We start from the raw sequence: 22,910 nt of genomic DNA, 5'->3' as shown, positions 1-22,910 counted from the left end.
ATGAAACACATACAACACCAAGGAAGGCTAACATCATGTAAGAAACAACAAACACAGTGAATGACCTGCACCTGAGGAAGCAGACTTATCAGAACATGACAGAAGGTGCTTTATACTCAGAGAGGTTAAAACAATTAAGAAATACATTAAGTTATAAAAATAAAAGTGACCATTAAAATCAACAAGGAGATCTTAAAAATGAAAAACAGAATTTCTAAAACACAACCTCAGGCTAAATAAAAGACAAGACGTTGCTGAAGAACTAGTGAGCTTCTGGAAAATGAAACCAGGATTTCTCCTGAAATAAAGCAAAAATAAAGAAAGAAAAAAAAATATGAGATGAAAGCTAAAAGGAAAATAAGAGAAACCTGTAAATTCCAATACCTGTCTAATAAGAAAAAGGAGAAAGAAGACAAAATATTTAAAGAAATAAAGTCAAGAAACAAAACAAAGGATCACAGGGGAAAAAAAAGAGAGAGGAAAACCAAGAAACAGACTCTTAACTCTAGAGAACAAATTGATGGTCACCAGACGGGGGAGGTCGGAGGGGGAGATGGGTGAAATAGGTGATGGGATTAAGCAGTGCACTTGTGATGAGCACAGGGTGATGTATGCAAGTGTTGAATCACTATATTGTACATCTGAAACTAATATTACACTGTATGTTAACTGGAATTTAAATAAAAATTTTTAAAAAAGGAAAGAGAATTTCAAAGAACTAAAGGAAGATACCAAAGTGTCAAACAGTATGTTTTAAAAGTCTAGCTAAATTATAGTGAAACCTTAGGCTATAAAGAGACAAATCATAAACATCACTCTTTGGTAAATTTTTTCTCAATTTCAAGTCAATTACTCCTTCCTTTGTGTTCCCTGAGCCTTTCACTATATTATATACATTATAATTATACAATATAGTACATTATAATATTATAGTATATAATATTGTTTATAATAACTATAATATAACTACACTACAGTACTTATCACTTAAGTGTAATGTCATGTTATATATATCACTTACCAACTCACATGTTTGTTTCCAACTAGACGGACCACAAGAAAGGAGAACTTATCTCAGTGCATATCACAATGCCTGGCATTAGGCAGTGATCAATAAAAGTTAGCTAAATTAGTTACACTGACAAGGGTCTACTTAACATTCATTTGCCATAAAGGCAGAAGCTAAAATTCAAAGATGGAAAAATAGTACTCATCACTTCAAATACTTTTGCGTTATTTAGACTTGATAAACAGTTTTTTCTAAAGCAAGAGCGCACAAATTCTGAAACCTCATCAGTTACCGTGAACATTCCTAAATTTCACAAAAAGATATTTACCTGTAGTTATGACTACCACAAAGGCACTGATAAATACAAGCAGAAAGTGAGGCTGCTAAAGTATGCATTACATATACCTGAAAAACAAACAAACAAACAAAATTAAGTATAACTTTAAAAAAATCAAACTTGTTTCAAGACCTACTATACTCAGCAACATAAAAAAGATGGAAAAACTATTTTGTCCCTAGAAACTATGTCCTTTTTTCCTTAACACTCATTTATGCCTATAGAGATCACACTACAGACAAATTAAAAACACTAGGCCATTGGCAGAAATCATAAAACACACACCTGCTACCTAATTTCTATTTCAAGAACAAATGGGAACAGATGTTCACTATTCAGTAGTGCATAAGCCATGTATTAAAAGAAAAACCTCCAAACTTCAACCTTCTTCCTCAGCCAAAATATATAAAAGCTCAGTCTGAGAAATGACTGTTTACCTATGGACAGGTCATTGAAGCATATGCTACCACATATTCTAGCTACTGGAGAAAATAAGCAATCTAAAGAAAATGCAATTATTTACAGAAAGAAGGCTTGAAAGACAGCAACTGAAGGGCAAACATTTGTACCGAGAAAGAGAAGGCTCTAAACATGGCATGACAATTAATGAGAGAGGAAGGTCTGAGAAGCACAACCCAGGTCAGAAAGTAAACTAGATTAGACTATTGAAAAGACTAGGTTATTGACCTAATCATGAAGTATGACACTCTTCTATGTAGATAAAAACAGAATTGCTATTTCCCCTTCAATTATCAATTAAGATGTGTGGTATGAATTAAAATCAAGAATATCATAAAAATGAAGACAGCAAGTCCAAATGTGGGAAATTGCAAAAATGATCAGAATATTTTCCAGCTTCTCCAATAAAAAGTGGAGTCTGTATCTCCACTTACTGGATCTAGACTGGCCTTGGGACTTGCTTTGACCAAGAGGGCAAAATGATATGTGACTTCTGAACCTAGTCCTCGAAAGGGCTTGCAAATTCTCTTGCCTTTTAAACCCCTGCAACCTCTATGTGAAATAACCTAGGCATGATGGTTAATTTTATATATCAACTTAACTGGACCAAGGGGTGCCCAGACATTTGGCCAAACATTCTGGGTGTATCTGTAAGGCTGACGTGGGATGCAAATGACACTGGTAGAAGTGGAAGACTGAGTAAGGAAGACTGCCCTCCCTAATGTGGGTAGGCCTCATCCAATCAGTTGAAGGCCGAAAAAAAACAATAAAGCTATAAAAGGGAACTTCTGCGTGGCTGCACTGAGCTGGAATAGTGGTGTTTTCCTGCCTTTGGGCTAGAACAGACACACTGGCTTTTTTGGGGTCTCAAGCCTGCTGGCTTTCAGACTAGAACTTACACTCGACTGGCTCTCCTGGTTCTCAGGCCTCTAGACCCAGACTGGAACTACACAATAGGTCCTGGGTCTTCAGCTTGACGACCGCCGATTTGGGACTGCTCTGCCTCCGTAATTATGTGAGCCAATTGCTTATAAAACAGAGCTCTATACACACACATACACACGTCCTATTGGTTCTGTTTTTCTAGAGAACTTAGGCTTGCTTGATAGTCGACTATCAGCCCTGGAAATAGTCTGCCAACCACCAAAAATGTAAATACGGCCATCTTAATCCAGAATCCAGCCAGCCTACTAGCTGGCCAAAGACAAATGAAAATATCCAGAGGTCAGTCCAGCTGGCCCAAATAAGAACTGAGAAGCCAACCCACTGAATCATGAGCAAAATAAATGACAGCCATTTGAAGATACTAATGTTTCAGCGTAGTTCTTAAGCAGCAAAAGCTGCTTATTACTAAAATTGTGCACAATCTGAAGGAAATTAAATTCCTTATTGTATAACACACTATGTGGGCATTTATACTACAGAAGAGTACAGGAAAAGTGACAAAATTAAATGACAAAGGTTAAGGTTATCCAAGAGGGTGAAACTGTAGGAGAAGCCACCATTAGGCAAGGAGAATATCGAACTGGTGTGATATCACAGCCTGTGAGGTGGGCGAGAACCAGATGACAGACTATTCAAGGAAAAAAAAAAAAGAGAAATAGTCAAAGTTGGTCATACTTTAAAGGATTTCAGTATGTTTGGAGAGTAAAGATGAAAGATGAAATGTGATATTAATGATAAAGTATAGTGGTGATGGATGGCAAGATGATGTGGATGATTATCTAACTATATGATTAGTTATGCATCAGAATCACCTGAGAAACTTCCTAAAAATAGATATTCTTAGGACTCACTCTCACACACTGATTCAGTAAGTCTGGAGTCAACTTAAGAATCCAAACTTCTAACAAGCATGTCAGGTGATTCTGCCGTAGCTGATTAATAAAACACTGCCTGGCCTAGAGAAACAACAGGGGCAAATTACTTCACATTATCCTTAAAATATATAATATTTTAATATTAACAAAAAACTTTATTTGTATATTAATAACTTTACACCAAAATTATTTCTAAAAGGCAATTTCTAAATTATTTCTAAAAGTTTCTATTTCTAAAAGACAATCAGCTTTTCGCCTAAGTGTAATACTAAGAGAATCACTCATGTATCTGTATACACACCTATTACTCTTATCTTAATAAAGTGGCTAAATAAGACTAAATAACTAGCACTGTGATTAAAAACTCAAACACCCTACTGGGATAAGAACAAAGTGAGGTGAGCCAGGCCTACAACCACAAGTTTTCTTTGATCAAAAAATATATAAGTGGTAATGTAACAATTCCTGTGCGTACTCTGATATTTAAAACTACTTCTAAAAAGTGTTGCTTTACATTTTTCTTTCGGTTTTATCATAATACGCAGCTAAGTTTTAAAGAATGAACCCAGCGTCCTTACTCTGCTGCTCTGGATGTCAGGATGAGGTGGTGAATCCAAGTTTATGACGGCATGCAGAATATCATGCGTGAGGTTACTGAGATGCAGCAACGGGTTGGCAACGACTGTCTTGGCACTGGCTGTACAGGCAAAGAGGAGGGGTACCGAAGTCTGCTCTGACAGCGGGCTGGGAAATAGCGGTTCTGAGGTTTCCTTAAAAACAAAGGGAAAAAAGGTTAATCAACTATTTATAGTTTTAATCCATTACTTCACTAATTCAGGGGCCTCTTGGAATACCTTTAAAACAACTAAAAATTAAAAGCATGACAGAAACTTTTATTGAGTTAGCTGGGACCTGAGGAGGTCAACATTCCACCAAATATACTAAAGAATGAGGGGACAATACCTTCTTATCCTAACGAGAAGCTCATCAGCTCCCCCAGCACTCATATAAGAATTCAGAGTATGAATTCACCTGATCACAGGGCCCGATGCTGAAGGATCCTGAAACCATTACATACACACAACTCTACAAATTCATAATACAAAGCACCATAAAAAAGAGCATTCCTTAAAGCAACCATAATGAAGAAAACCAAAAATCTGAATATTTAAAGACAAAAAGAACAATACCAAAACCCGTTTCTCCTACGTGTACTATTTCAACTGGCTGTTGTCTAAGTTACATACCTGCTGAGATTCTTGTAAAAGCAAAATCAATTCCATTCTCACAGAGGCAAGACCGCCACCATGGGACCCATGAAGTATGCAGTAACTCAGAAACATCCTCAAGAGTGACTGGTATTTCAAAAGCCACTGTCTTTTTTCCTGAAAATTTTCTCTCAGTTGTTTCACTTTCGTTTGCTGAAGCAAATCTTCAGCATCTCCATTTAATCCAAATTCATCTCCATTTTCACCAAGTGCAGGCTGTAAGTCTTCACCATCTGAACAATAGTCACAAGTCCTCTGAAGAGCTATCACCTCTTTTTCAAGCCAGTGGTAGAGCTGGTAACGCAACTTTCCACCATCTATTTCATAGCCAGTAGATAATGTACGAAGTTCTACCGTAAGAATCTTTAAACATGCTCTAAATTTTAATTGAACTGCAATTATATCTTCTGATGGACTTAAAATGTCGTTTTCATCTAGTGTGCTGAGAGATTCTGTGTAATTAGAACTTGTTTCATCTATTTTCTTCCCCATTTTTCTCTGTAAAGGTTTTAGTTCTTTCATTGAAATAGGGAGATCCTCATCTTCTTCATCGTTATCACTGTCCCATTTTAATTCTAAAGAGTCATCCTGAAATACAACACCTGGTTGGCTCCAGTCAAAAGAAAGAGTGGAATTTGACTGCTTCTCTGAGGAACCTTCTGAAGAAGATCCAAAACCATTCATTAGTGACTGTGACCAATCAATAGCAGAAGACTTATCTTCCCTTGCATCCAATTTTAATGGAGAAGGAGAACAGTCTTTACTAGTATCCAAAAAGCTAGATGTTCTGCAAAAAGGTTTTGTTTTCTTGATAACTTTTGGCATCTTCGATAATACTTCCAAAGCTAACATAGGGCAGCCAGCTTTCAAATGAGCACTGGCAGTGGTAAAAAATAATCTTCTTTCACTTAAATTAATTGTTCCTGCCAGTCCGCTTTTTCCTGTTAAACTCATGTGTGTGGACAATACATCAGATGATCCAAAATGACGTCTTAGCAAAAGAGGATGTGTTCTTAGATAATTGTAGAAATTAAAAACTGCAGGATTACAGGCTGACATCATGACTTGATCTGAAAAAAAATTCACTCTATCAGCTAAGAAAAGTTCAAGAGTTGTACTGCAGTCCTTTTCCCTACCATGGCACTTTTATCTACCTGGTCTTTCAACAACATTTTACTAAGAGAACACACACTAAGAGAACATTGCATTCTAGCAATGAATAGACAAGAACACATTTGTAATGAAAGTGTTTTAACACAAAAGAAAAACAAAGGTTATACTGATTTCATACCTCTTCAAGTAACAATATAAGATTACTTAAAACACCCACTTTCACACTCTTAGTTCTTATTCTCCTACTTCCCTCAACATTCCTTCCCAGTCTGCTTTGCTAAATCTTCCTCATCTCTCACTTTAGAATGCTAAGAGTGTCCTAGAGCTCAAGGCTTGACTTCTATCTACCCTCCATGAGTGAACTCAAACAGTCCCATGGCTTCACATACCATCGAGACACCGGTAACTTGCATTATCTATTTCAGGCCCAATTTTACCCTGTAAATCTAAACTGCTATATCCACATGCCTACATTACATTTCCATTTCCATGCACACATTCTTGCCTCAAAGCCTTTTTATTTAGTGAGCCTTTACCGTAAACCACTCTTCACCCAATTAGCTACACTGACCTCATGACACTCAGGTCTCTGCTCAGAGGTCACCTTACCAGAGAAGTCTTCTCTATCTAAAACAACACTCCCCCACACCTGCTCTTGGTTTTGCCCATATCATTTACCTCAACCTAAAAACTTAGAGGAGTTATCAAAATTGACTCTATTCCCTTCACATTCCATATCCAATCCTATCTAGTCCACCTGAATCCAACCATTTTTCTCTGCCTCCACTCCTATCATCCTGGTCCAAACCACTACTACCTTTTAAATTTTTCTCCTAGAATACAGATTTAATTGGCTCTAAAAGTATGTGATCGTGTATTAATTCCAAATCAAAATACATTTTTTATTTATTTTTTATTTTTAAAGATTTTATTTATTTATTTGACAGAGAGAGACACAACGAGAGAGGGAACACAAGCAGGGGGAGTGGGAGAGGGAGAAGCAGGCTTCCCGCAGAGCAGGGAGCCCGATGCGGGACTCGATCCCAGGACTGTGGGATCATGACCTGAGCTGAAGGCAGTCGCTTAACCAACTGAGCCACCCAGGCGCCCTCAAAATACATTTTTTACATGAATATGTGTAGGCATAAAAATGTGACAAGAAAAGGCCTTTTCTTTCCCCCCTTCATCACAGAGAAGCCGGTTTAGAAATCTTGAGCTCAGATGGCCAGGACACTTGAACAACTGAACATGGCTTTCTCACAAGTCTTTCACAGTGAGACACATGATACACTTCCTGATTAAATGATGCTACGTAAAAAGCCATGAACTAAAATCTTTGCCAGTTAATACTGCCAATAATAGGACACCTATGATACCAGCTATCAGAACCAATTCAATTCTACCTATGGAAAAATATTTGAAAAGCACATATCATTTTTCTATAATTTATACAAAGATTTCCATTTTATACTAACCTCCAGAAAAGCTATAGCAAATGGGATTTCTAAAACAAAAGGCAGAAGTAGATCTCAAAAAAATAAATTATAAAAAATTCTCTACTACACTCTTATAAAAAATTAATCATATCACTTAAGTCAACTTTCTTTATACTGAATATTTTTATTATAAAACTTATAAAACTGATTAGCAAATACACAAACTTCCACCTAAGAAAATCACCCTTACATCACTATTTTCTCCAGAATTTATACTCAAACATTGATAATATTTATGTTCAATACATTGATTTTATAAAAACAGAAAATCCAACGTTCTTGATTTTCAAAGGATTTTTCTGAAAAAAGGAATCCCCCCCACCTAAAAATAAACACATACATAACTCTTATGTTCCCACCTAAACCTTAAAGTCTTAGTCCATGGTTTCAACTTGCTTTGTATTACCTTTAGCACCCAACAGTGTGTTCTGTACCCAGCAAATGCTAATATAACTCTTTATTATTAATATCTTAGAAATGCAGCTTACCATCATCCTCTCTGACAGGTTGCTTTATTAATGTTTCCAGAGCACCACTATAATCTTCCAAAATCCAATATGCCATACTCCGAAGAAAAGGATCATAATGCATATTTATGTTCAGTGAATTGAATTCATTGACAGGAGAATCAATCCCCAAAACTTTTTTACATAAAATAGATTTGTATGTTGCAGATGTATCAAATTCAGACTCATAGAGTCTTGCTATTACAAGAGCCAATTGAATGTCATTCAGTTTCTCAAGACATACCTTCAAAAAAAGAACTACTGGTCATAAATAAGCAGGGGCATCTTTCATTTTAAGATAAACTTAACTGACTCACTAATAACTACAATGAATAAAAGGCACTGATATCTGAACTAAGTGAACAAAGATAATAACAAATAAAACATATACTGCTTGCTTTAGCAAATCTATCTGCTACTAAATACCTACTTGCAACAAGAATTAGCCTATAAATATTAAGTAACCCTCAAGAAATTCAACTCAAATGACATTTTATTTCTTTTTCCTTTTTTTTTTTTTTTGAGAGAGAGAGATAGCAGGGAGAGGGGTAGGTGAAGAGGGAGAGAAAATCCTAACCAGGCTTCACAGCTTGGAGCCCAACTTGGCTTTCAATCTCAAGACCCTGAGATCATGACCTGAACTGAAATCAGGAGTGGGATGCTTTTTTTTTTTTTTTTTTGAGAGAGAGAGAGATAGAGCATGAGCAGGGAGGAGGGGCAGAGGGAGAGGGAAAAGCAGATTCCCCACTAAGCAGGGAGCCTGACGTGACGGGGGACTCAAACCCAGGACCTTGTGATCATGAAATGAGCTGAAGGGAGACGCTTAACCGACTGAGCTACCCAAGCTCAATGTCAGTCCTGACATTGTTTCCTGAACTTTTACTCTTCCCCATCCATCTCAGCAGACTATATAGGGTTTCCTTCCTCATTAAAAAGCTGTTTCGAATTACTTGTATGAAACTCCAAGCAAAAGGGCAATTTGAGGGGTGTCTGGGTGGCTCAGTCAGTTAAGTGGCTGCCTTCAGCTCAGGTCATGATCCCAGGATCCTGGGATTGAGCCCTGTGTTGGGCTCCCTGCTCAGCAGGGAGTCTGATTCTTCTCCTTCTCCCTCTGCCCCTCCCCTCTGCTCCTGCTCTCTCTCGTGCGTGCGCTCTCTCAAATAAACACATATTTTTAAAAAGAGCAATTTGAGATAGACAGGTTGTACCTCAAATGTTTTAATTATTTTAAGGTTTACTGAAAAATAATTGGTTAAAAATATGCTACGGTTCATCAACTAAGACAGAGCCAAATATAGATTCACATATGTTTAAACTGATAGAACAAACGTTTTTTTAACCTATTCATAAATATTCTTAAAAGTCAGATCAGCTATCTCTACCAACCAACATAATGTGGTTAATCTTCACTCTGTATAAGTACCATTCAAGCTAAATGGCAAAATTTTAAAAGTCACTGTTTAATATTACTAAGTATTTAGCCTTACATAATTTCCACTATACTTCAACTGAAATTAAAAAATAAAAAATTGAACCTACAGAAAGAGCTTAAAAAGATGACAATGCTTTTTTTAAAAAGTTTCATCATTACCTCAATTGCATCTCTGAGGCAACCAGCTAAAAGAAAAAATGCTGCAGAATGTTCAAATCTTTGTTTGCCTAACAAAGAAAAAGCATTCTTTAAAGCTGCTCTACGCCATCTCTCATCCTCAAAATTGTGTCCAAAAAACTGTGTCATCTTGGGGTCTCTTTGGGATCTATACAGAAAAAAAAAAATGTATGAAAATTTTGGAACACAATGTTTCCACAATCAGAACCAATTTTAACCAAAGTCAGCCATTTAAATGTTAAGACTCCAAAGAAACACTTGCTAGTGCATCAAGTACTATACATCTGCTTCTTTTCTGAGCAAAAGAACACTTACAGTAAACATCTACTTCTTCATATAAATCTCAGAGACTACTGAAAAAATTTCTTTCAAACCATAAAGAAAACTGCTTTAGCAGTACTTCAAGAAATTATGTCTAAATCCATGCAAAATATGTAACTTATATTAACTTGTGTGGTACTTTACCATTTAAACTTCATGAATCACCTTCACCCCCAATGCCCACCTGATAATGACTGCTAATCAAAACCTAAGGAATTTGTCATCATTCAAAACAATCCTAAAAGATCTAGTCTCTTAGAAGACTGACTGGTACCCATGATTTTCCCCCAAAGGTTGCTATTCATATGGAATCACCTGGAACTGAATGCAAAATAAATGGTGAACTATTTTTGGTGATCATGTTTATCAAGTCTTGCTGAGAACTAGTGAAAGAGAAAAATTCCAAGCGACCCTAGCTCAAGAATGAGGTCAGGTCAAGGACCACTGGAGGAGGGTAGTTTGGAGGGATGGCCCGGCCCATGAGCTCGTAATAAGGCAGAGGTTGGATGCCTGTTCAAGACCACCGATTCATCTCCCCCACTCCAGATGCAAGTTTTTAGTTTAGTTCTTTGTTCTATAGAAGTATCATGGGAAGTTCTTAAAATAAACAAAAAAAAATGTTCTTCTGGACTGATAAACCTGAAAACAAACTAAAGTGACCTCATCAAGATTCTTTTGTTCTGGAAAATACCTGGGCTTCTTTCCTATGAATCTCTCCTTAAATGCAAAAATAAGAATTTACAAGAATCACACTTAACAAGAACCACAAATCTTTACTTTTACTTCATACATTTACTCCTCATGAGGAGTTTCCCATTTTGAAGCATAGTTTTCTCACCTACCTATATAATCCCCAAATCACAGCTTTCTTTCTCATTGCAAGGTAAAAGATGGCAGCATCTAAAGGATCATTCTTTCTATAAAAGGCTGCTTTGGCTACCTACAATTAGAAAATATTGGTCAAAATTTCACAGAAACAATTTTTAAATGAACAAAACAATTTCACACTGAAGACTAGCACACTTTATTTAAATGTTCAATAAATTTAGAAAATATGTACACTAATGCACAGATGTACATACACACACACAAACACGTATTATACACAGATATACGTACATTTTTTATAGTTTCAAAAGTAATTCATGGCGGCCTCCAAAGACACAGAGAGGTGGGAACATAGGACAACGCTTTTCATTACAAGCTCTTCATTACTATTTTATTTTTCCAAAGATGTGCACATATTATTTTGTAAAAATCAGACACACGCTACTAAATAAATGTGTCAACTAGCAATTTAAGAATTAGAATATAAACATTAAAAACCTGTATTAGTGTGATATTTTGAAATATAATGGCTATTTAAAAGCATTTTACTGCTTCAATTAAAAAAAGAGAAACAGGAAATATGGAATGTCCTTTAAAGAAACTCAGAATATACTAATTCATTTTTTTAAAGATTTTATTTATTTATTTGATGGGGGGGATGGAGAGAATTAGAGCACAAGCAGGGGGAGAGGCAGAGGGAGAGGGAGAAGCAGGCTCCCCGCTCAACAGGGAGCCCAACTTGACGCGGGACTCAAATCCAGGACCCTGGGATCATGACCTGAGCTGAAGGCAGACACTTAACCCACTGAGCCACCCAGGCGCCCCTAATTCATTTTTATACCAAAATAAAACACAACTTACCTTCTCTATGCACTTGCGTAAGGTGCGTGTATTCCGGACCCACCACCCCACACCCATGGCTCTCAGTTCAGACCAAGTGGGATCATCTCTCTGCATGGCTGGCAACATGTTCAGCAGCTCTTCTTCTGCTACTGAGTGAAATGCCCAGGCAAAATGACTAGTAGACAGGCCTGAAGAAGTGTCAAAAATAATGCTTATAAGAAATATAAATGTTTATATAATAATTATCAGAAATGTGTGTTCCATATTTGCCATAAAAATGTCTAAACTTTCATGAGACTCACAGAGTTACAACTACGTAGTTAGGGTTGGAGGGAATATGGGTTTTTTTTCCTTGCTTCTCCTAACAACTTTATCACTTCATTGTTTTCTACAATAAGCATATATTTTCTATAATTAAAACATATTTTTTAAAAGATTAAAAAACGCTGTATGGCAAATGCTACTGTGATTATTTTTGTTCTCTAGCTATTACCCACGATCTTTCCTTAGAAAATGAGAAACATGTAAAGCTTTATTCTATGCTGAAATGATTGTTCTTCATTGCTGACTCTCACTGTCCTTTGGTCAATGTTTGTTTTTGTGGATTTAACTCCATGGGATTAAAAAAGCATCAAGTAGATGGGAGAGCGTGCTGAACAGAACTTAAGACTGCAGACTCCAGAATCAGAATGTATACAATAAGCCCAGCTCCAACCCTAACTATAGAACTGTGGGCAAGTTACTTAGTCTCTTGATTCTTCAATTTTCCTCATTTATAAAACGTGAACAATCATGGCACTACCTTATTACCTTGTTGTGAGGATTAAAATACTATAGTTAAAGCATTTAGAAGAGTACCGTACCTGGTAACTAGTATGTCAGATACTTTTCTATTTAAACAGCATCATTTACATCACCTATTCTCTCAACCTACTGGCCAGTACATGTGGTATTTCTTGTTGAGCTTCTATTTTGTCTCTTCAGAGTATGTTCTGTATAGTATTTCTGGGTGAAGTACATGCTTAATTATAAGATGTGGCTTTGACATATATGGACTCACATTTAAACCTAGTATCAAATGCCAAGGAATATGAAGTGTTCACTATACCCAAGTCTTTGGAAAGAAAGAAACAGAAATTTAAAAAAAAGAAAAACACATAGGCAGTGAATGGACTGCTATTCTAAACATTTTTATATTCCTATTATCTCTCAACCAAGTTCAATAACGTTTCATAAATAAACACTTTGACCTAGAATTTTAAGCTTTACTTTTCCAAAGCTATATACAAAATGAAGGTAAGGAGGAAACAGAAAGACAGAAAGGAAAAGAGAGAGCAACAGAGAGACACCAATGAGCAGAGGCTAACTTGTGGAGTCCCAATAACACCGTTTAAACCTACAGACCCAATAATGGTGGAATGCAGCTCTACCTCCGAACTTCCTGGGCACTAACCCTAACCCAAGAAATACCCTGTTTTAAGTTACCTTAAATTTCAGTACAGTTATTTGTTACTTTGAGTCCTGACTAACTACATAAGAGTATCTGAAAGGTTACTAAACTAATACCTGAAATACACGTTAATGAGTAGTTTGGGGAAGTGAATTTTTACTTTCAATGTCTCTACTCCGTAAGACCATTAGAAATTAAATATATTTCTGTAGCAAAAATGTTACTCAAATTTTGGGTAAAAAACTGAACTTCAATAAATGTCAAACAGGAGAAAGAAGATAACCTAAAGAAGTTAAAGAGAATAAAACAGTATTAATTGGCCTTTAACGTATGATGCATTTAAAAATGTAACACAGAATATCCAATTGCCCAATATCCATTTCTTCATTAACTCTTTCCATCTACCAAAAAATTCCAGTATTTTCAGCAAAGAAAATTAAGTGGAAATAAGTATTTTTACAAGTAAGTTAAGGAAACTTAGAATGTGTCAAATTTGTCATTGTTATCAAATCTGGGCAAAAACAAACAAATGTGCTCCAGCCTCTCTACTTTTACTCCCATTCTTTTTAGTAGATTACTACTAAAATTACCTTGGTGAAGGAGCTGAGCTCGATAAGCTGGAAGGGAAGTTGTAAGGAAAGTATGAAGTCGAACAGCCAAAAGAAATTTTAAGCCACATTCATCAAGAGTTTCTCCACCTAAAAAAAAACAAAACAAAAAGTATTTACTTATTTGTATTTATAAGAAAACCAGTTCATTAGCAAAATCCAAGTAAATGTTATTAAGATCTGATCTTATTTAAATCAAAATGTGACTAAATTTTAAAATAGTTTAACCTTCACTGTGGAGTATAAAGTATCTTCCGTGTTGATTCAAGTCCTAGACCCATCCCAATAATCTGCTGCTAATATGGGAAAGAATAGTTGTGTATGTTCCTTTCAAGCGTAGTTCAAGGGGTGCATCCTACTGATCTATGCACAAAGCTGGACTTATTAATTTCAGATCTTACTGAGATATGATGGAAATTCTACATTCAATTTTTTATTTTTATATATAACTCAGGAGATTAAGAGGAAAAAAATGCTCTCTGGGTGAGGAAAAGACCTAATTTTAATATCCTTATATTTTTGCTATTCTAGGTAGGAGTATATACATCAGTGCTAATTAAAAAAAAAAAAACTCAATATTTTAAAAACCAAATAAATAGTGATTACAACATGAGTAAAAGTAAAGCAGAAAGCACCTTTTATTTTCAGGTATCTAAAGTGATTAGTTAATAAAAATGTTAACTTTTGCCAAACTCCAAAGGATTCAGTTGGATCTTTACTATTATTGAGCAATTAGGTAAAAATGACTGGCATAATGAATCTCTGCATACTTTCTCAAAGTACTATGATTTATGGGATAAATAGCATATATTAAAGTTAAACTTTATATATACTGGGAAAGGAACAATAATGATTAAAAAAAACCTTCCTGGGCATAATTTTTACAAAAATTACTTAAGATTATTTTCTGTGTAAGTAAGTAAACTTATTACCAGTTTCTCCTCCAATCCTGTCCCCAGTTTAGTTTTACCTTGGCTTCTGTCTCTGCTCTCCCCGATATCAGTGCTGGTAGTTGCAATCGTATCTGCTAAGGCCATCAGAGACATCTGCTCCATCCGGCTGAGTCCTGGTAAACTGGAGTGAAGTAAGTGGCCAGAAAGAACCTGAGCATGCTCAGGACCAAAGTAAGTTGGACTGTACTGCGAAAGGTCAATGACCCTGGGCTTGGTATTTTCCTCATCTGTCTCTACCACTTGATGATCAGTCATTAAAGCTGGGATCTGAAAGAGCTCATCGTAACTTTCTTTTGACAACTGGTTTGAGTTATTTAAGGTGCTCTGATTACTAGACTTCTCTAATGATGAGTAGCAGCTATCATCATCTGCCGCAAGTAGGGCGTATAAGGGAAGTGGAGGGACAGAATCTATTTCTGTGTAATCCGTATTTTCGCTTTTGTTGAAAGCCTGGGGGTCTCTGGTAGTGCTACCACTAGCACTGATAGTGAGAGACCGAAGGCGGCGCTCGTGATTGGATTCAGCTTCATTCAGCGCCACAACCTCCCCAGCGATGCACTTGACAAGGTGAGACAAGATGGCCTTTGCTCTCCGAACTTTGCCAAGGTCCATGAGTTCCAAAAGCTGCAAGGGATGGTACTGAGGTAGAGTTGGGGAAAGAACATGAGCAGCTTCAAAAAGACCTGAATCTTCTGTATCCACAGAAGGATCGAAGGCAGTTTTCTTTCCACAGATTTTCTGTGCAAGACTGGTCATGGATCGAGTCAGAGTTTTCTTTGGAGGATGTAATCCAGAACTTGAGGAGTTGCTCTGTTTTATTAAACTTATTATAGATGGAGTGCTCCCATTGTACGAATCTGTTGTAACAGGTTCCTGTTTAGAAGATGGCTGCCACTGGGAATATACATGCATTTCACAATCCATTCCCACCACCAGGATGCCATCCCGGACCCAGGATAAAGAAACAGGAAAAGGTGGAGAGCCTTCCACAGAAGAAACCAAGTCCATACTTCTTAAGAGGACAAATTTAGAAAGAGGCACAGCTTTAGTGCTTTCCCAGAGAGGAAAGCCTAGGCTTTCCTTACCAGCCTGTTCTTGTACCTTGCCAGCCAGGGGTCCATACATAAAAAGTTTTGATCCAATTCCTACAGTGAGGATATGAGAACCATCTTCTCTAGACATCCAATCTAAGTGAACTAAATGCTTTGTGTTTGATGTGATACTCTCTTTACTGGATAAATACACCTCTTGTTTATTATAAGCCACTAAATTGCTATCGATACTAATACCAGAATCTAACACTGTATTCAATTCATCTAAATGAATCGTCTGTTCAAGGACCCAACATGAACCTCCTGTAGACTCACATTCAAAAATACTGACGTGCATGAGGAAGTCCTGAGAAGACCTACTATTAGATGCAGGCTGCTTGTACGCTACTGCTAACCGATTTGTATGTGCACAGCTAACTTCTACAGGCCTCCCAGGGACGGTTATACTACTATTGCTATGAAGTCCATCTTCGATAAGTAATGGCCATTCTTCCCAAATGTATACAAGATCCATTTTTCCGTTCTTTGATGTGTCAGATTCTCCATCTGTTACTCTGCATCTCCAGAATCTTACTTTCTCATCCGAACATGAAGTTGCCAATAAATAAGGAGCACTGCACATAGGATATATGGAAGAAGAACTCAGATGGCCTAAAATAAAAATAATCTATTAACAAAATGTCAAAGTTGGTTAAATATTTCTGTTTTCATGCACCAAAGGTTTTGGTCTTTGGATCAACTACTGTTAACAAGACAGCCTACATTTAGTTTAAGAGTCAACAAGATCAGTAAAAAGCTTTTAATGACATCAAAAAGGTATACAAAAAGGGAAATATTACCAAAATCTAGAGCTGAAAGAGAACTCTGAGGTAACTTCAATTCCTACATTTTATAGGTAAGGACCCTTGACCAAATGTGCGTAGTATCTTCCACTAAATCAAACAGCTAGAATAAGACAGAATTAGAAAACCTGAATTCTAGTCCTGGTTCTCAGACCAGCATTCTTTTCACCCAATTCTTATAAATTGCATTTTAAAGATACCAATACATTTTAAAAACTGTGTCAACATTTATTGGCTCCTCCTCTTCAGTGTTTTTACTATTTTGTGTGCATCCCACGCTTACCTATGTACTAAATGGGCCCTCCATAACTGAGGGGTATTTGATTCTACTGATACTGCTAAGATTCCTAAGTGAGACAAAACATTTGCGGTCCTTAATGTAAGAATATACTCTTAACTTCCTAAACCATCGGCAAGCTTTCTTTTCCTTTAAGATAGTAGTGACTATTTGAGGCTTTGCTAGCCACAGAGTCTCTGCTGCAACTCTTCCACCCTGCCACTGCAGAGCAAAAGCAGGTATACCCAAGAGTCATCCACAGGTGTGGCAAGGTTCAATCAAATGTATTTACAAAACAGGTAGATGGCCCATAGTCTGCCAACCCCTGTTCCAAATTATTAAATATAAATTACTAATTATAATATATAAATGTTATATAGGGACATAATATATAAATGTTATCTAGGACATTTACCCTATTTTAAAAGCATTTCAACATAATTTTAATGAAGTTTTTTTTAAAAGTCCTCAAGGAGTATAGCAGTGTTGCAGAAGGACACAGTGAGCATTGTCCACTGGTATCTCTGAGCTGAAAAGAGACTAGCAGGTTTACCTGCTGCAGAGTCGTGATTAAAAACAAAATTCTTAAGACTACCATTTACTGTATGCTGTTTTTGCCAAACAAAACGTATTTCTTCTCTTTCCCTAGAACTCCTCTTCTTCTGCCAAACTCAACTTGGGCCAAAGTTAAGTAAGAGGACTGTTTCTAGAAATATTTCTCTTACATTTGCCATATGTTTTAACTGGAGTTCAGCAGTGAAGATCATACTATTCTGGCTAAGGGAACAGCTCTGAAAATTGTGTCAATGCAAACATCATTCTTTTTCAAACTTTAACTTTCCTTGTACTGATGCCTCTATTAGTAAAATATACAAAGAAGCAGAATTAAAAGTTACCAGAACACTGTTAATACCCCAGCTCCTGCCCCTTTCTTTTCCCCCGGTTTCAGGTCTTTTCTGATTTGTTTAGAGTATATTTTCTGGGGACGTTGTTACCCTGTTAGCATTTTATTCTCTCATTTATCTATTCTCCTCTGGACAAAATGACAAGACGGAAAAAATCACTTGAACAAAAAGAACAAGAGGCAGTACCGACTGCCAGGGATCTACTCAATACAGACATTAGTACGATGTCGGATCTGGAGTTCAGAATGATGATTTTAAAGATACTAGCTGGGCTTGAAAAAAACATGGAAGTTATCAGAGAAACCCTTTCTGGAGAAATAAAAGAACTAAAATCTAACCAAGTCAAAATCAAAAAGGCTATTAATGAGGTACAATAAAAAATAGGGGCGCTAACTGCTAGGATAAATGAGGCAGAAGAGAGAATCAGTGAGATAGAAGACAAAATGAAGGAAAATAAAGAAGCTGAGAAAAAGAGAGATAAACAACTACTGGATCACGAGGGCAGAATTCGAGAGATAAGCGATACCATAAGACGAAACATTAGAATAATTGGGATCCCAGAAGAAGAAGAAAGGGTCAGAGGGGCAGAAGGTATATTGGAGCAAATTATAGCAGAGAACTTCCCTAATTTGGGGAAGGAAACAGGCATCAAAATCCAGGAGGCACAGAGAACCCCTGTCAAAATCAATAAAAATAGGTCAACACCCCGACATCTAATAGTAAAACTTACGAGTCTCACAGACAAAGAGAAAATCCTGAAAGCAGCTTGGGAGAAGAGATATGTAACCTACAATGGTAGAAACATTAGACTGGCAACAGACCTATCCACAGAGACCTGGCAGGCCAGAAAGGACTGGAAGGATATATTCAGAGCAATAAATGAGAAATATATGCAGCCAAGAATACTATATCCAGCTAGGCTGTCACTGAAAATAGAAGGAGAGATAAAAAGCTTCCAGGACAAACAAAAACTAAAGGAATTTGCAAACACGAAACCAGCCCTACAAGAAATATTGGAAGGGGTCCTCTAAGCAAAGAGAGAGCCTAAAAGCAACATAGACCAGAAAGGAACACAGACGGGGCGCCTGGGTGGCTCAGTTGGTTAAGCGACTGCCTTCAGCTCAGGTCATGATCCTGGAGTCCCTGGATCGAGTCCCGCATCGGGCTCCCTGCTCGGCAGGGAGCCTGCTTCTCCCTCTGACCCTCCCCCCTCTCATGTGCTCTCTGTCTCTCTCATTCTCTCTGTCTCAGATAAATAAATAAAATCTTTAAAAAAAAAAAAAAAAAAAGAAAGGAACACAGACAATATACAGTAACAGTCAACTTACAGGCAATATAATGGCACTAAATTCCTATCTTTCAATAGTTACCCTGAATGTAAATGGGCTAAATGCCCCAATCAAAAGACACAGGCTATCAGATTGGATAAAAAGACAAGACCCATCAATATGCTGTCTGCAAGAGACTCATTTTAGACCCAAAGACACTCACATATTGAAAGTGAAGGGGTGGAAAACCATTTACCATGCTAATGGACACCAAAAGAAAGCTGGGGTGGCAATCCTTATATCAGACAAATTAGATTTTAAACCAAAGACTGTAATAAGAGATGAGGAAGGACACTATATCCTACTTAAAGGGTCTATCCAACAAGAAGATCTAACAATTGTAAATATCTATGCCCCTAACATGGGAGCAGCCAATTATATAAGGCAATTAATAACAAAAGCAAAGAAACACATCGACAACAATACAATAATATGGGGGACTTTAACACCCCCCTCACTGAAACGGACAGATCATCTAAGCAAAAGATCAACAAGGAAATAAAGACTTTAAATGACACACTGGACCAAATGGACTTCACAGATATATTCAGAACATTCCATCCCAAAGCAACAGAATATACATTCTTCTCTAGTGCCCATGGAACATTCTCCAGAACAGATCACATCCTAGGTCACAGAAAGATCTCAACACCAAAAGACTGGGATCATTCCCTGCATATTTTCAGACCACAATGCTTTGAAACTAGAACTCAAACACAAGAGGAAAGTCAGAGAGAACTCAAATACATGGCAGCTATAGAATGAATAGGTTAACCAGGAAATTAAAGAAGAATTAAAAAAATTCATGGAAACAAATGAAAATGAAAACACAACTGTTCAAAATCTTTGGGATACAGCAAAGGCAGTCCTAAGATGAAAGTATATAGCAATACAAGCCTTTCTCAAGAAACAAGAAAGGTCTCAAGTACACAACCTAACCATACACCCAAAAGAGCTGGAGAGAGCACAACAAATAAAGCCTAAACCCAGCAGGAGAAGAGAAATAATAGAGATCAGAGCAGAAATCAATGAAATAGAAACCAAAAGAACAGTAGAACAGATCAACAAAACAAGGAGCTGGTTCTTTGAAAGAATTAACAAGATTGATAAACCGCTGGCCAGACTTACCAAAAAGAAAAGAGAAATGACCTAAATCAACAAAATCATGAATGAAAGAGGAGAGATCACAACCAACACCAAAGAAATACAAACAATTATAAGAACATATTATGAGCAACTCTATGCCAGCAAATTAGATAATCTGGAAGAAATGGATGCATTCCTAGAGATGTATCAACTACCAGAACTGAACCAGGAAGAAACAGAAAACATGAACAAATCTATAACCATGAAGGAAATTGAAGCAGTCATCAAAAATCTCCCAACAAACAAAAGCCCAGGGCCAGATGGCTTCCCAGGGGAATTCTACCAAACATTTAAAGAAGAATTAATACCTATTCTTCTGAAACTGTTCCAAAAAATAGAAATGGAAGGAAAACTTCCAAACTCGTTTTATGAGGCCACCATTACCTTGATCCCCAAAGACCCCATCAAAAAGGAGAATTACAGACCAATATCCTTGATGAACACGGATGCAAAAATTCTCACCAAAATACTAGCCAATAGAATCCAACAGTACATTAAAAGGATTATTCACCACGACCAAGTGGGATTTATCCCTGGGCTGCAAGGTTGGTTCAACATCCGCAAATCAATCAATGTGATACAATACATTAATAAAAAAACAAGAACCATATGATGTTCTCAATAGATGCAGAAAAAGCATTTGACAAAGTACAGCATCCTTTCTTGATCAAAACTCTTCAGAGTATAGGGATAGAGGGTACATACCTCAATATCATATAAGCCATCTATGAAAAACCCACAGCGAATATCATTCTCAATGGGGAAAAACTGAGAGCTTTCCCCCTAAGGTCAGGAACGCGGCAGGGATGTCCACTATCACCACTGCTATTCAACATAGTATTAGAAGTCCTAGCCACAGCAATCAGACAACAAAAAGAAATCAAAGGCATCCAAATCGGCAAAGAAGTCAAACTCTCACTCTTTGCAGATGATATGATACTTTATATGGAAAACCCAAAACACTCCACCCCAAAACTGCTAGAACTCATACAGGAATTCAGTCAAGTGGCAGGATATAAAATCAATGCACAGAAGTCAGTGGCATTCCTATACACCAACAAGACAGAAGAAAGAGAAATTAAGGAGTCGATCCCATTTACAATTGCACCCAAAACCGTAACATACCTAGGAATAAATCTAACCAAAGAGGCAAAGAATCTGTACCCAGAAAACTATAAAATACTCATGAAAGAAACTGAGGAAGACACAAAGAAATGGAAAAACATTCCATGCTCATGGATTGGAAGAACAAATATTGTGAAGATGTCAATGCTACCGAGAGCAATCTACACATTCAATGCAATCCCCATCAAAATACCATCCACTTTTTTCAAAGAAATGGAACAAATAGTCCTAAAATTTGTATGGAACCAGAAAAGACCCCGAATAGCCAGAGGAATGTTGAAAAAGAAAAGCAAAGCCGGCGGCATCACAATTCCGGACTTCAAGCTCTATTACAAAGCTGTCATCATCAAGACAGTATGGTACTGGCACAAAAACAGACACATCGATCAATGGAACAGAATAGAGAGCCCAGAAATGGACCCTCAACTCTATGGTCAATTAATCTTCGACAAAGCAGGAAAGAATGTCCAATGGAAAAAAGACAGTCTCTTCAACAAATGGTGTTGGGAAAATTGGACAGCCACATGCAGAAGAATGAAACTGGACCATTTCCTTACACCACACACAAAAATAGACTCCAAATGGTTGAAAGACCTCAATGTGAGACAGGAGTCCATCAACATCCTAAAGGAGAACACAGGCAGCAACCTCTTCGACCTCAGCCGCAGCAACTTCTTCCTAGAAACATCGCCAAAGGCAAGGGAAGCAAGGGCAAAAATGAACTATTGGGACTTCATCAAGATAAAAAGCTTTTGCAAAGCAAAGGAAACAGTCAACAAAACCAAAAGACAACCGACAGAATGGGAGAAGATATTTGCAAATGACATATCAGATAAAGGGCTAGTATCCAAAATCTATAAAGAACTTCTTAAATTCAACACCCAAAGAACAAACCATCCAATCAAGAAATGGGCAGAAGACATGAACAGACATTTTTCCAAAGAAGACATCCAAACGGCCAACAGACACCAAAAAAGTGTTCAACATTGCTCGGCATCAGGGAAATCCAAAGCAAAACCTCAATGAGATATCACCTCACACCCGTCAGAATGGCTCAAATTAACAAGTCAGGAAACGACAGATGTTGGCGGGGATGTGGAGAAAGGGGAACCCTCCTACACTGTTGGTGGGAATGCAAGCTGGTGCAGCCACTCTGGAAAACAGCATGGAGGTTCTTCAAAAAGTTGAAAATAGAGCTACCATATGATCCAGCAATTGCACTACTGGGTATTTACCCCAAAGATACAAATGTAGGGATCCGAAGGGGTACATGCACCCCGATGTTTATAGCAGCAATGTCCACAATAGCCAAACTGTGGAAAAAGCCCAGATGTCCATCGACAGATGAATGGATAAAGAAGATGTGGTATATATATATACAATGGAATATTATGCAGCCATCAAAAGGAATGAGATCTTGCCATTTGCAACGACGTGGATGGAACTGGAGGGTGTTATCCTGAGTGAAATAAGTCAATCAGAGAAAGACATGTATCATATGACCTCACTGATATTGGGAATTCTTAATCTCAGGAAACAGAGGGTTGCTGGAGTAGTGGGGGGTGGGAGGGATGGGGTGGCTGGGTGATAGACACTGGGGAGGGTATGTGCTATG

At 37.3% G+C, this 22,910-nt stretch overlaps 1 protein-coding gene across 7 annotated transcripts in view; it reads right to left on the bottom strand.

The window, feature by feature from the left end:
• The window catches only part of DMXL1 (Dmx like 1), a 135,680-nt gene that overhangs the window by 60,243 nt on the left and 52,527 nt on the right, over nucleotides 1-22,910 (bottom strand). For all 7 annotated transcript variants that reach the window (XM_064595807.1, XM_045891422.3, XM_045891433.3 and 4 more), the window contains exons 18-26: nucleotides 14,638-16,323; nucleotides 13,650-13,757; nucleotides 11,628-11,797; nucleotides 10,781-10,878; nucleotides 9,600-9,765; nucleotides 7,991-8,252; nucleotides 4,873-5,963; nucleotides 4,204-4,395; nucleotides 1,338-1,414 (exon numbers count right to left, since the gene is read on the bottom strand). In XM_064595807.1, coding sequence (XP_064451877.1) covers nucleotides 1,338-1,414; nucleotides 4,204-4,395; nucleotides 4,873-5,963; nucleotides 7,991-8,252; nucleotides 9,600-9,765; nucleotides 10,781-10,878; nucleotides 11,628-11,797; nucleotides 13,650-13,757; nucleotides 14,638-16,323 — 3,850 coding nt within the window. The remainder of the gene's footprint in view (nucleotides 1-1,337; nucleotides 1,415-4,203; nucleotides 4,396-4,872; nucleotides 5,964-7,990; nucleotides 8,253-9,599; nucleotides 9,766-10,780; nucleotides 10,879-11,627; nucleotides 11,798-13,649; nucleotides 13,758-14,637; nucleotides 16,324-22,910) is intronic.

This window comes from Mirounga angustirostris, unplaced genomic scaffold (genome assembly GCF_029215605.1).
Source record: "Mirounga angustirostris isolate CCGP_5_RB_7025 unplaced genomic scaffold, mMirAng1.0.hap1 SCAF_7, whole genome shotgun sequence".
NCBI classification, from domain to species: Eukaryota; Metazoa; Chordata; class Mammalia; order Carnivora; family Phocidae; genus Mirounga; species Mirounga angustirostris.
The sequence above is the reverse complement of the archived record's forward strand: the minus strand, read 5'-3'. Positions and strand labels throughout refer to the sequence as shown.